The sequence below is a fragment of the Chlorocebus sabaeus genome, chromosome 12, assembly GCF_047675955.1.
Source record: "Chlorocebus sabaeus isolate Y175 chromosome 12, mChlSab1.0.hap1, whole genome shotgun sequence".
Classification (NCBI taxonomy): Eukaryota; Metazoa; Chordata; class Mammalia; order Primates; family Cercopithecidae; genus Chlorocebus; species Chlorocebus sabaeus.
Window position 1 is genome coordinate 21291434 of NC_132915.1, and position 13217 is coordinate 21304650.

The window sequence follows — 13217 nt, forward strand, 5'->3', positions numbered from 1 at the left end:
AGGTTGTCACTGTGTTTCTTCCAATACCACATTCCTTCCCATCCCTTTGGTCTGGTAGAAAGTGCAATGGCGGCCGGGTGCGGTGGCTCACACCTGTAATCCCACCACTTTGGGAGGCCGAGGCGGGCGGATCACCTAAGGTTGGGAGTTCGAGACCACCCTGACCAACATGGAGAAACCCCATCTCTACTAAAAATACAAAATTAGCCGGGCATGGTGGCACATGCCTGTAAATCCAGCTACTCAGGAGTCTGAGGCAGGAGAATCGCTTGAACCAGAGAGGCAGAGGTTGCGGTGAGTTGAGATCGTACCATTGCACTCCAGCTTGGGCAACTAGAGTGAAACTCCATCTCAAAAAAAAAAAAAAAAAAAGAAAGAAAAAGAAAGAAAGTTCAATGGCATTGTAGGGAGATGCCTCAAGTGAGTTTTCAACTCTGTCCTCACCAGGTGCTTAACTTCTCAAAGCATCTATTTGCTTCTCAGAAAAATGGAGAAAATTGCCATTTACCTCATTGGCTCTCACCCACACTAAGCATCAGAATTACTGGCGGTGGGAGAAGGAATTATAACGTTGGGTGCAGGCATCTGTGGTTGTTAGAGCTGCCCAGGTGATTCTAATGGGCAACCAGGGGCCTTTCTCAAGGAGATAATTAAATCAGATAAATTAAGAAAACATACTCTGAGACCTGTAAAACTCTCTGTATGGTAAATTACTTTCATTATTCAACACCAGAGAAAGGCCAGAAGTTGAACCTCAGTTCTTGCCCTCGCACAGGCAAGATGGCGCTGAAGGCCTGCGGCTGAGTCTCCCACGACCAGAAGCCGTCCCCAGCTCCACAGCCTGCCTCCTACATGAACGCCCGCCTCTGCTGCCTGCGGGCGCAGCCTGGACAGCCATGCTTTTTCGCATATGGGCAGGTAGGACATTAACACTAAATAGTGCTTTATATAAAACACACAAAAAGGCATATCCACATCACAAGGCCGGAGCAGAAAGCCTTCAGGAGGGAGACACATCTTCATGTCCTACCAAAAACCTTTCCCTGAGTATGTCCTGGGGCGTGGGTGTCCCAGGGTTTCTCAGTGGAAGGTCATTCTCAGACTCTCGCGGTTGTTAGGGGAACTGCCTCTGGACATCTATCTCGTGTTTGCTTGGGGGCAACATAGTGGGGGTGAAGGACCGCAGGCTGCCTCATCGGAGTGAATCCTGGGGCTCTAGAAAAGCCCCCTGGCCCACAACATTTCTCTCACTTGCTAGAGAATTCTAGAGTGCATCACTTATTTTATTTTTCTGTTCCTTGATAATGAATCAGAGGCAAATTATTCATGCCGAGCTAAAACGTAAGGAGGTATAAATGATAGCAGAGCCTTTCTTGAACATGTAGGGACTGAGTGGGAGTGGAAATGGGGACCTTGGAGCAGGAATTGAAAGATATGGAGAGGAAGGTGGGGAGCTTCCAGGGAGCAAACCATGAAGGGAGGCTGGGCGCGGTGGCACACGCCTGTAATCCCAGCACTTTGGGAGGCCGGGGTGAGGTTAGGCATTCGAGACCAGCCTGGCCAACATGGTGAAACCCTGTCTCTACTAAAAATACAAAAATTAGCTGGGTGTGGTGGCAGGTGCCTGTAATCCTAGCTACTCAGGAGGCTGAGGCAGGAGAACCACTTGAACCCAGGAGGTGGAAGCTGCAGTGAGCTGAGATCATGCCACTGCACTCCAGCCTGGGCAACAGAGCGAGACTCCATCTCAAGAACAACAACAACAAAACATGGACCTAGTGCTGTGGTTCATGCTTGTAATCCCAGCACTTGGGAAGGGCGAGGCAGGAGGATCACTTGAGGTCAGGAGGTTGAGACCAGCCTGGCCAACATGGTGAAACCCTGTCTCTACTAAAAATATAAACATTAGCAGGGTATGATGGCGCATGCCTGTAGTCCTAGTTATTTAGGAGCCTGAGGCAGGTGAATCGCTTGAACCCAGGAGGCAGAGATTGTAGTGAGCCGAGATCATGCCACCACATTCCAGCCGACAGAGTAAGACTCTGTCTAAAAAAAAAAAAAAAAAAAAAAAATTTCACCCATGAAGGGAGACAAGAGGCACCAAGAAAGTTTTTTTTTTGCTTGTGCTATAAACTTTTAATGGCTTAACATTTCAAGAAAAGTCTTGGGTAACTTTTGAAGGCTCCTTCTCTCTGCTGTAAACGTTTATATGAGAATTTTTTTGACCAGCAGTTCATAGCCACTATTGTGAGGAAGGTCCATGTGACTTGTCACTAGCAAAAGTTACCTGTACAAAGCTTATGAGCAGTTCATTTAAAAATTATTTACAACCGATTCAAAATATGCCTCCTTGAGTGAGAGGGTAAGAGGGTAAGTGAGAGGATGAGACAGGCTGGACATGGTGGCTCACACCTGTAATCCCAGCACTTTGGGAGGCCAAGGCAGAGGATTGCTTGAAACCAGGAGTTCAAGACTAGCCTGGGCAACATTCTGAGACCTCATCTCTATGTTCCCAGCAACTCTGGGGGCTGAAGTGGGAGGATCACTTGAGCTCAGGAGGCAGAGGCTTCAGTGAGCCATGTTTATGCCACTGAACTCGAGCCTGGGAGACAGAGGGAGACCTTGTCTCAAAAAAAAAAAAAAAAAAAAAAAAGATGACAGCTCTGGGGCTGGGGCTGGGGCTGGAACTGCAAACCCCGGAGCCTACTTTGAATCCCAGAAGTCTTTACCTCTGCACTCGTTAGTCTCTTTTTCATAATAGGTTCCTGCTGGACACTCCTCCAAGCACAGCCCATCATAGAGGACCCAGGAACTCTCACGACAGAGCTCGCAGTCGTCGACTTTGGGGCCACTGCACTCCAGACAGTCTTTATGGCAGGGGACACAGTGGTGCGAGTCTGCGTAGAAGCCACGGGGACAGGACTGGTGGCACATATCATCATGCAGGAAGAACTCAGGCATGCACTCTGGGGAAAGGAGGAAGCAGCAAGTTATCCCCGGGGGACAGGAGAAAGGAATCCATTGTCCACAGTGGGCTAGCTCCTCCCTCAGCACTTTGGTTGATTTGACCTGAGAGTACCCTAGCCCTTTCCCCACCCTGCCAGGGCAGAGGCTTGATGTCTAACAAGCCCTGCCTTGGGAGGAGGAGGTCACACATGGTGACCATATTAGATGGTGCTGGACTTACGCACTGAAATGGTCTGCCCTTTGGAGGTGCAAAAAATTGCAACGCTGCAAAAGACAAGGATGGCTGAGAGGCTAGCAGTATTGTTTGAAAACCCTGAAGAGCATTAACAGATTTAAAAAATTGTATCGGGAACTTCACACTCTGTTTGATACAAAGCAGTTTAGGAATGGTTGGATTAGTTAACTTTTCATTCATTGATCAGGTACCACAATGAATAAAGGATTGATCAGTGTGAAGAATACATTGCGGGTTTATTTTATTTGTGTTCATTTTCTTACTTTGGGGGGAATCCTGGAAAACACTTGAGGTCACACCAAGAGAATACTTTGGATAGGACAGCACCAGTTAAATGAGTCTGTCTTATTCTGGAGAGAAAACTGTCTTATTCTGGAGGTTTTTTTGGGGAGATAATTCCTGAGGGAAAAAAACAACAAAACCTGTTCATAGCCAGAGCCGTCATCTCAGTCATAGTTGCCCAAACTTTTCTTTCTTATCCTTTTTAACAATTGTAGTTTTTGGCCGGGCATGGTGGCTCACGCCTGTAATCTCAGCACTTTGGGAGGCCGAGACGGGTGGATCACGAGGTCAGGAGATCGAGACCATCCTGACTAACACGGTGAAACCCCGTCTCTACTAAAAATACAAAAATTAGCTGGGCGCGGTGGCAAGCGCCTGTAGTCCCAGCTACACGGGAGGCTGAGGCAGGAGAATGGCGTGAACCTGGGAGGTGGAGCTTGCAGTGAGTGGAGATCGTGCCACCGCACTCCAGCCTGGGCGACAGAGTGAGACTCTGTCTCAAAAACAAAAACAAAAACAAAAACAAAAAATTGTAGTTTTCCAGCTACCTCTGTGTTTTGTGGCTTACTATCAGTCTATAAGATTTTGTGTTCAAAAAGATGGGAACGGCTGGGCATGGTGGCTCACGCTTGTAATCCCAGCACTTTGGGAGGCCGAAGCCGGCGGATCACCTAACGTCGGGAGTTCGAGACCAGCCCGATCAACGTGGAGAAACCGTGTCTCTACTAAACATGCAAAATTAGCTGGGCGTGGTGGCGCATGCCTGTAATCCCAGCTACTCTGGAGGCTGAGGCAGGACAATTGCTTAAACACGGGAGGCAGAGATTGCGCCGTTGCACTTCCTTAATCTCATAACAGCAGCCTCTCAGCGGTCGGTCAAGCTAAATCCATTAGCTTATGTCTGACTTGCGAAACTCCATCTCAAGAAAAAAAAAAAAAAAAAGATGAGAACATTGGGTTCTTCTCTGTATCGCTAGCACCTAGGATAGCACTTGCACACCTGCTGTGTGTGTACATGTGGGTGTGTGTGTAAGAAATCACACAAAAAGGGGCTCTTGCTTGTCTTAGCTTGCAGCATCCGTAATGAAAAGATACTTGAGTGTATCTCACACTCGAGTTTTCTGATGATAGGCACAGAGACATACATTTCAGGAATGGTAGGGACACGGGTTCCCACAGCCCTTTGCCAGCCACCATCAGATAATCAGCCCCCACCCAGTGGCTCAGCAGAGCCTCGCTCTCCCATGGGAAGCTCCCAGGTACCTTTGCATGTTTTCTCATGGATGCAGTCCTGACACATCTCTGGACAATGCTTGCACACCCCCTCCACAGCCACGTGCCTCTCGGGGCAGGTTTCCCGGCATACTCCGTGGTGCAGGACGAGGCCTCCTTCACAAGAATGGCAGTTGGTGGTGTTTCCTTCACACGTTCTGCAAGGAGAGCTACAACGTTCACACATGCCATCTTCTGCGTAAGAGCCCCTGTGGAAGGAAAAGAGAGTGCAACTGGAGAAGCTGCCCTGCTGCAGAAGTGATTCTTTCCTGGGGAAAAGGAATTAGGGCTAAAAACAAAAGGGCTGCCGCTGTTGTCAGCTGAGAGGCTTCCACGGGATTTATGAGGAAGTGAAAAAGAACATTCAGAAAAACGTAAGGAAAAGGACAGGCATTATTCTTGTGAAAGGAAAATAAATCTTGGGACCCCAATATTACTAAGCCAAACAGAAGAATCAAGCTGGGAACTGCTTAGGGCCAACCTGCCTCCCACTCTATTCCTTAAAAATATAGCTACTGGCCGGACGCGGTGGCTCACGCTTGTAATCCCAGCACTTTGGGAGGCCGAGGCAGGCAGATCATGAGGTCAGGAAATCAAGACCATTCTGGCCAACATGGTGAAACCCTGTCCCTACTAAAAATACAAAAATTAGCTTGGCCTGGTGGTGCACACTTATAGTCCCAGCTACTTGGGAGGCTGAGGCAGGAGAATCAGTTGAACCTGGGAGGCAGAGGTTGCAGTGAGCCGATATCGCGCCATTGGGCTCCAACCTGGCGACACAGCGAGACTATGTCTCAAAAAAAAAAAAAAAAAAAAAAAAGATAGTTACTAAGATTTTAAAAAGCTGCAATGGGTTGGGTAGGGTGGCTCAGGCCTGTAATCCCAGCACTTTGGGAGGCCGAGGCAGCTGGATCACCTGAGATCAGGAGTTTGAGACTGGCCTGGCAAAACCCCATCTCTACTAAAAATATGAAAATTAGCTGGGTGTGATGGCACATGCCTGTAGTCCCAGGTACTCAGGAGGCTGAGGCAGGAGAATCGTTTGAACCCGGAAGGTGGAGGTTGAGGTGAGTCAAGATCACACCACTGCACTCCAGCCTGAGTGATAGAGTGAGACTCTATCTCAAAAAAAAAAAAAAAAAGCTTCAATGTACATCTTACATATATTGATTGATGTCTCATGTCTCCCTAAAAAGTATAAAATCAAGCTGTGCCCTGCCCACCTTGGGCGCATGTCATCAGAACCTCCTGAGGGTATGTCACCGGCTTGTGGGCATGTGTCCTTAACTGTGGCAAAATAAACTTTCTAAATTGACTGAGACCTGTCTCAGATATTTGGGGTTCACATTCTTGTGAATTTGATTGGTTTGAGAACTGTTGTTAATTTTGTTAATTTGTGTGTAGTTTAGTCATCTTCTCTTTTCTCTGTATGACCTCCTAATTTTCTTTTTTTTTTTGAGACGGAGTCTTGCTCTGTAGCCCGGGCTGGACTGCAGTGGCCGGATCTCAGCTCACTGCAAGCTCCGCCTCCCGGGTTTATGCCATTCTCCTGCCTCAGCCTCCGGAGTAGCTGGGACTACAGGCGCCTACCACCTCGCCCGGCTAGTTTTTTGTATTTTTAGTAGAGACGGGGTTTCACCGTGTTAGCCAGGATGGTCTCGATCTCCTGACCTCGTGATCCGCCCGTCTCGGCCTCCCAAAGTGCTGGGATTACAGGCTTGAGCCACCGCGCCCGGCCCTGACCTCCTAATTTTCATTATTGTTTCTTTCTTTTTGTTAGAGCCTAACTGTAGAGTAGAAAATATTTTTTATTCAATTAATACATTTAAAAAACATTTGATAAACTTAAAAAATATTTCCAAAAGGCTCAAAAGGGTTCATGCCCTGTCAGAGTGGAACCAGTGGATGCTCTCACCCAGCCTCTGATGACTTTTTTCAAGCGCGTACATATGAACATTTGCACACAGCACTAAATATAGTTGAGTACCAGTATGTTTGTGCAAATGACCTTCTTCCAGGCAGAATCTTATGTCTGTATATCTAGAACCCCAATGATTATCCCATTACAGAAATCACTCACTGGTGGGGGAGCACAGTAAAATATAAAACCCCAGTCCTCTCAAATATATTTGGGAGATGAGGAATGGATAGATGAGGTTTCCTTTTTTCTTTTTCTAAAAAATACTTTAAGTTCTGGGGTACATGTACAGAACATGCCGGTTTGTTACATAGGTACACATGTGCCATGGTGGTTTGCTGCACCCATCAACCCATCACCTACATTATGTATTTTTCCTAATGCTCTCCCTCCCCTAGCCCCTCACCCCCCGACAGGCCCTGGTGTGTGATGTTCCCCTCCCTGTGTCCATGTGTTCTCATTGTTCAACTCCCACTTATGAGTGAGAACATGCAGGGTTTGGTTTTCTGTTCCTGTTAGTTTGCTGAGAATGAAGGTTTCCAGCTTCATCCATGTCCCTGCAAAGGACATGAACTTAGATGAGGTTTCTTTGGTGGGAAAAGCTGAAGGGAAGAGCTGGAACTTTCAGAAGAGGAAGAACCAAGAAGCCAGCTTAGAGAAAATGGACTTCTGATGCCATGGGTACTTACTGCAATTGCTTTCTATCATGATCCATTAGTGAGTTGGTGCCATAATAGTGCTGTGTCACAAACCACCCCAACCCAGAACTTGGTGGCTTAAAACAACAATCATTTACTCTCACTCATGTGTGGGGGGAAGCAGATCTAGGCTGGGCTTGGCAGGCTTGACTCCAGGCTGCACACTGAGTCCACGTCTTCACATCTCTCTATTTTCCCTGGCTACAGGGACTACCAGGGGACGTTCTCACAGCTGTGACAGAAGTGCAGAAGGGTAAGTTCAATCAGGTACATTTTATGCCTCCACCTTTCTTCTGCTAACATGTCATTGGCCAAAGCAAGTCACATAACCCAGTCAAAGTCAAGGGACAAGGAAGTCCATTTCGCCTCCAGTGGCGCTGGTACAAAGTTGCAGTCAGTGGGCATGAATACAAGGAGTGGTGAAGGACTACAACAAATAACCCAATCTACCAGAGACCTTTTAAAATCGCAAGCCAGGGAGGGATCTGCTCCTGCACAGCATTTTCACTTGATGTTTTAATTAATTAGCGCTCACACGTTTAATCATTCTTTCAGTCATTTATTTATTGTATGCATTCAGTAAACAAAAATATATTGAGTGTGCCAGGAAGAAATAGGACAGGGGTGAACAGAAGTCACATTTCTTTGTTTTGTTTTGTTTGAGACAGGGTCTTGCTCTGTTGCCCAGGCTGAAGTGCAGTGTCGTGATCTCGACTCACTGCAACCTCCGTCTCCCGGGTTGAAGCGATTCTTGTGCCTCAGCCTCCTGAGTAGCTGGGACTACAGGCATGCACTACCATGCCTGGCTAATTTTTGTGTTGTTAGTAGAGACGGGGTTTCACCATGTTGGCCAGGCTGGTCTGGAACTCCTGACCTCAAGTGATCTGCCTGCCTTGGCCACCCAATTACAGGTGTGAGCCACTGCGCCCAGCCAAAAAGTTATGTTTCTGATATCGTTTCAGGTAAGAACAACTGGAGAAGAAAGCAATTTAGGTAGAAGAGAGAAAAAGAAATAGCATCCAGATAAAAGCTAAGATCAGGCTTCCTCACACATTAGTACCCTTAGCTTTTTTTGACCATGACAGAGAATGCTTGAAGAAGAGACTCAGCTACTTTGCCCAAACAAAGTCTATCTCTTAAAAATGAAGACAGTGGATGGCAATGTGTTATATGCTCACCAGGAGTTTGACTGGATTTGAGAAATCTGAAATTAAGGAAATTTAGTGCATTCTTAAATAGATCACATCCTTTTTTTTTTTTTTTGAGACAAGGTCTGGCTCTGTTGCCCAGGCTGGAGTGCAGTGGTGCAATCATGGCTCACTGCAGCCTCGACTTGCTGGGCTCAATGATCCTCCCATCTCGGCCTCCTGAGTAGCTAGGACTACAAGTCTGTGCCACCACACTGGGCTATTTTTAAATTTTTATCCTTTTTGTGTGTGTGTGTAGAGATGGGGGTCTTACTATGTTGCCCAAGCTGGTCTCAAACTCCTGGCCTCAAGCAGTGCGCCCACCATGGCCTCCCGAAGTGCTGGGATTACCGGTGCACCTTACCAATCACACCTTCTAATGGAATGAAAATTTGATGGATTCATTGTTCCTGTATGCATAGTAAAGAATTTGACCTCACCCAAAGAGAAATCTAGTCTTTCTCTTCAGCTAATCTCAAAACCTTTGGAATTTCCTAAGAGATAGGGGTGTCTTTGTTATTCATGATGGGCCTCTCTTGCCACACCTGAGAGTTGGTGCTGGGATGCCTCAGAGTGGGGACAGCCACATCTCGTAAGCTTATGGTGGGAGCTGGTGTGCCACAACGATCCACTCTGTGTTTAAAGGAGGGGAGCTGTGTGATATCAGGCCTACCTCCAGGGAATCTCAATGCTAGGCCTGGTCAAGACCTCTGGACACTGAAGATGATGAATGCTAATATAGAGCCTAAAAAGATGCATCGTGAAGGAATCTTTTTCAGATCCCTCTCAGAAGAGGGTCAGTGGATGTCGGATGAGATGCTGAAATGAAAGAAATGGATTCAAGCAAAAAGAAAAAAAAAATAAAACTCTTGAAGTGGCTCATGCCTGTAATCCCAGCACTTTGGGAGGCCCAGATGGGCAGATCACCTGAGGTCAGGAGTTCAAGACCAGCTTGGCCAACACATGGCGAAATGCTGTCTCTACAAAAATACAAAAATTAGTCGAGCGTGATGGCAGGCACCTGTAATCCCAGCTACTCGGGAGGCTGAGGCAGGAGAATCGCTTGAACCCAGGAGGCAGAAATTGCAGTGAGCTGATATTGCACCACTGCACTCCAGCCTGGCTGACAGAGCGAGACTCTGTCTTAAAAAAAAAAAAAAAAAAAAAAAAAGGTGAATATCAGAAGCTGTCGGGAGACAGCCAGAAGGCAACTTGAGAGGTGATTTTTAAGGAGCCACTTGCTAAAAGTAGTCTTCTCCACACAGATCTGCCTGCGAGTTTGTCCTCCTTTCCGCTCTCTGCATTCATAAAACTGTTTTTCTTAGTGCTTTATTTCACAATTATTTTATTTAAGAAGACTACTATTTGTTTTGGAAAGAAATGGTTGCATATACTAAATTGTTAAATTCAAATTACTTTGTGTTGCAGTCTTTCAGCTCAGATAAATCCATGTCTTGTGAAAGCTGTGTGGTCCAGGACCTTCACCTCCATTTCACAGACACCAAGACAGCGACCGGCAGCACTTAAAGGAAGGCCGTATTTCTTCAACAGAGCTTCAAATCTGTTCACGTTTGGTGAATGTGAGTCCACCTTAAGTTTTCTGTTGCTTTTTAAACAGCCACCATAATGATATGTGTTACTGGCATGGTGGCTCATGCTTGTAATCCCAGCACTTTGAAAGGCCAGGTTGGGTGGATCACCTGAGGTCAGGAGTTCAAGACCAGCCTGGCCCATGTGGTGAAACCCCATCTCTACTAAAAATACAAAAAATTAGCTGGGCGTGGTGACAGATGCCTGTAATTCCAGCTACGTGGGAGGCTGAGGCAGGATAATTGCTTGAACCTGGGAGGTGGAGGTTGCAGTGAGCTGAGATGGCGCCATTGCACTCCAGCCTGAGCCGTAAGAGTGAAACTCCATCTCAAAAACCAAACCAAAACAAAAGATACATGTTACTGTTAAAATCTATTTTTGGCCGGGTGCAGTGGCTTATGCCTGTAATCCCAGTACTTTGGGAGGCCAAGGTGGGTGGATCACAAGGTTAGGAGTTTGAGACCAGCCTGGCCAACATGGTGAAACCTCATCTCTACTAAAGATAGAAAAAAAAAAAAAAAGCTGAGTGTGGTGGCATGAGCCTATAATCCTAATGACTCAGGAGGCTGAGGCAGGAGAATTGCTAGACCCTGGGAGGCAGAGATTGCAGTGAGCAGAGATAGCGCCATTGCACTTCAGCCTGGGTGACAGAGTGAGACTCAGTCTCAAACAAAACAAAACAAAACAAACAACTTTTTTTTTTTTTCATGAACATATACTATATTTGAAAAAGCAGGGGCCACTAAATGCTAACTTATAAATAGCTCTGAATATCTGGATGCTGTGTCATTGCAGGTTATGTTCCTGTTATAAATCTTATTGCTGTTCTAGGATGGATCACACCCAAAAGGGTGATTTCTCAGAAACAGCAATAAAGCTTCCAAGATAAGCTGAATATTATATGTTCCTCAGACTCTGTGTCTTCTGTTGTTAGTTTTCTTTCTTTTCTTTTCTGTAAACACAAAGATGAGGGATTCCACTATAATCAGATCACCCTACCCATAGCAGGAGGGCATATGCTTGCAATTCTACAGTCTGCAATATTCCTAGGCCATGCTTGTAGCTTTCCTACTGCTCGAGAAATACAGACTATATTGACTGCTGCATGTCTGCATAGTATCTCATTGCTCCATGGAAATGCTTCACCCCAGACTTGGAGGTAAAAAATGTTGAGCGGTCAACTAACTGGCGTAAAGCAAAATACACTCTTTCTTCCTTGTTTTAATGAGTTGTGAATTCCTGGAACACTCAAAGAACCCAAGAGAGCGTTGAAAAAGGTAATGATTAAATAAATAGGCAATAATAATGAAATCAGTTCAATCCTCCCACTGAGGAAGCAATGACTGACTCTGGTAAGCAGCTCTCTGACTTTCACCTTCGCTTTATTGTAACACTTGGCTGAGTTTGCTGTGGCAGTGGGGAGCTCGGTTGATAGGGGAGGAGGACTGGGAGTTTCCAAACCTGCCTTCTCACCTGGGTTCTCTTACTCTGACCCTTTGCTACCCTTTCTCCACTCTCTGCTTGACAAAATCCTTCCAGAGCTAGTGACCATCAAGCTTTTTCTCGAATACCCAGCCGGGGATGAAGCTGGAAAACATTCTGCTAAGTCAAAAAGTCTGTCACAAAAAAACATGTTTTGTCTTTTTTGTTTTATATGTTTTGTTTTCATTTTCAGAGACAGGGTCTTGCTACGTTGCTCAGGCTGACCTTGAACTCCTGGGCCCAAGCAATTCTCCAGCCTTGGACTCCTGATAGCTGGGACTGGAGGTGTGTACCATGGCCACCACGCTTGGTTCAAAGACCACATTTTATACAATCCCATTTATAGGAAATGTCCAAGAATAGCAAATCTATAGGGACAGGAAGTAGATTAGTGGTTGCTAAGGGCTGGGGGAAATGGAAAAAGTAGGAATAATGGCTAAAAGGGTATAGGGTTTCTTTCTAGGTTGATGAAAATGTTCTGAAATTGATTGTGGTAATGGTTGCATAACTCTGTGAATATACTAAAAAACAGTGAATTATACACTTTTGGGGTGAATTGTATGGTATGTGAATTGTCTCAATAAAGTTGTGATTAAAAAAAAATTATACAAGAAGGCAGCACTGAGTGATAGTTAAGCACATGGATTTCAATGCCAGAGAGGTTTGGGTTCAAATTCTGACCACACCATGTGTCTGACATGTAAAATGGATTCTGCTATTCTTTTCCTCATCTGTCAAGCGAGGGAAAATAATAGTATGTGAATAAGAGAATTCTTGTGAGAATTAATGGGATCATACATTTAAAGCTCTTAGCACAATACCTGAACATTGCAAGCATTCAAAAAATAGTGATTTAAAATGTTTTCTTTTCCCTTGGAATCTCTTAGCCTTTTGTATATTAAGGCTCTGAGAAGTGTGACGTTGCCTGATGTAAACCTCCCTTACTGGATTGTAAGCATTTTGCAGACCCAGACTTCCTTCAGTGGGTCTTAACTTAGCTTTCCATATCAAGGATCAATATCAATATCAATATCAATTGTTGGTAGAAGAATAGACTCCACTGAGCTACATATATACAATACAATCTATTGATATTGTATCAGTATCAGTTTTTACATCTAGTTGGTGCTAAATATGTATCTGTGTTGTTGAGGTGAATATGCTTGGCTTTCTACACTAGATTGGATGCTTTTTGAGAATAAATACCTTATATTTATATTTATACTCATTACTTATATTTATACTCTATATATAGAGTCTATCTCAGTAATGAAAACAAATAGGTCACTAGGAAATAGGTGCCATTTTTGCTTTTTCCTTTTTCGTTTTTTTCGAGTCGGAGTTTCGCTCTTGTTGCCCAGGCTGGAGTACAATATTGTGATCTCAGTTCACCACAACCTCCACCTCCCGGGTTTGAACGAGTCTCCTGCTTCAGCCTCCCGAGTAGCTGGGATTACAGGCATAGGACACCACACCCAGCTAATTTTGTATTTTTAGTAGAGGCGGGGTTTCTCCATGTTGGTCAGGCTGGTCTTGAACTCCCGACCTCAGGTGATCTGCCTGTCTCGGCCTCCCAAAGTGCCGGG

At 45.5% G+C, this 13217-nt stretch overlaps 1 protein-coding gene across 3 annotated transcripts in view; it reads right to left on the reverse strand.

The window, feature by feature from the left end:
- PCSK5 (proprotein convertase subtilisin/kexin type 5) overlaps nucleotides 1–13217 on the reverse strand; it is a 462318-nt gene that overhangs the window by 31763 nt on the left and 417338 nt on the right. For all 3 annotated transcript variants that reach the window (XM_037998500.2, XM_007969534.3, XM_007969533.3), the window contains 2 exons: nucleotides 4748–4965; nucleotides 2730–2966 (listed from right to left, as the gene is read on the reverse strand). In XM_037998500.2, the coding sequence (XP_037854428.2) occupies nucleotides 2730–2966; nucleotides 4748–4965 (455 nt within the window). The remainder of the gene's footprint in view (nucleotides 1–2729; nucleotides 2967–4747; nucleotides 4966–13217) is intronic.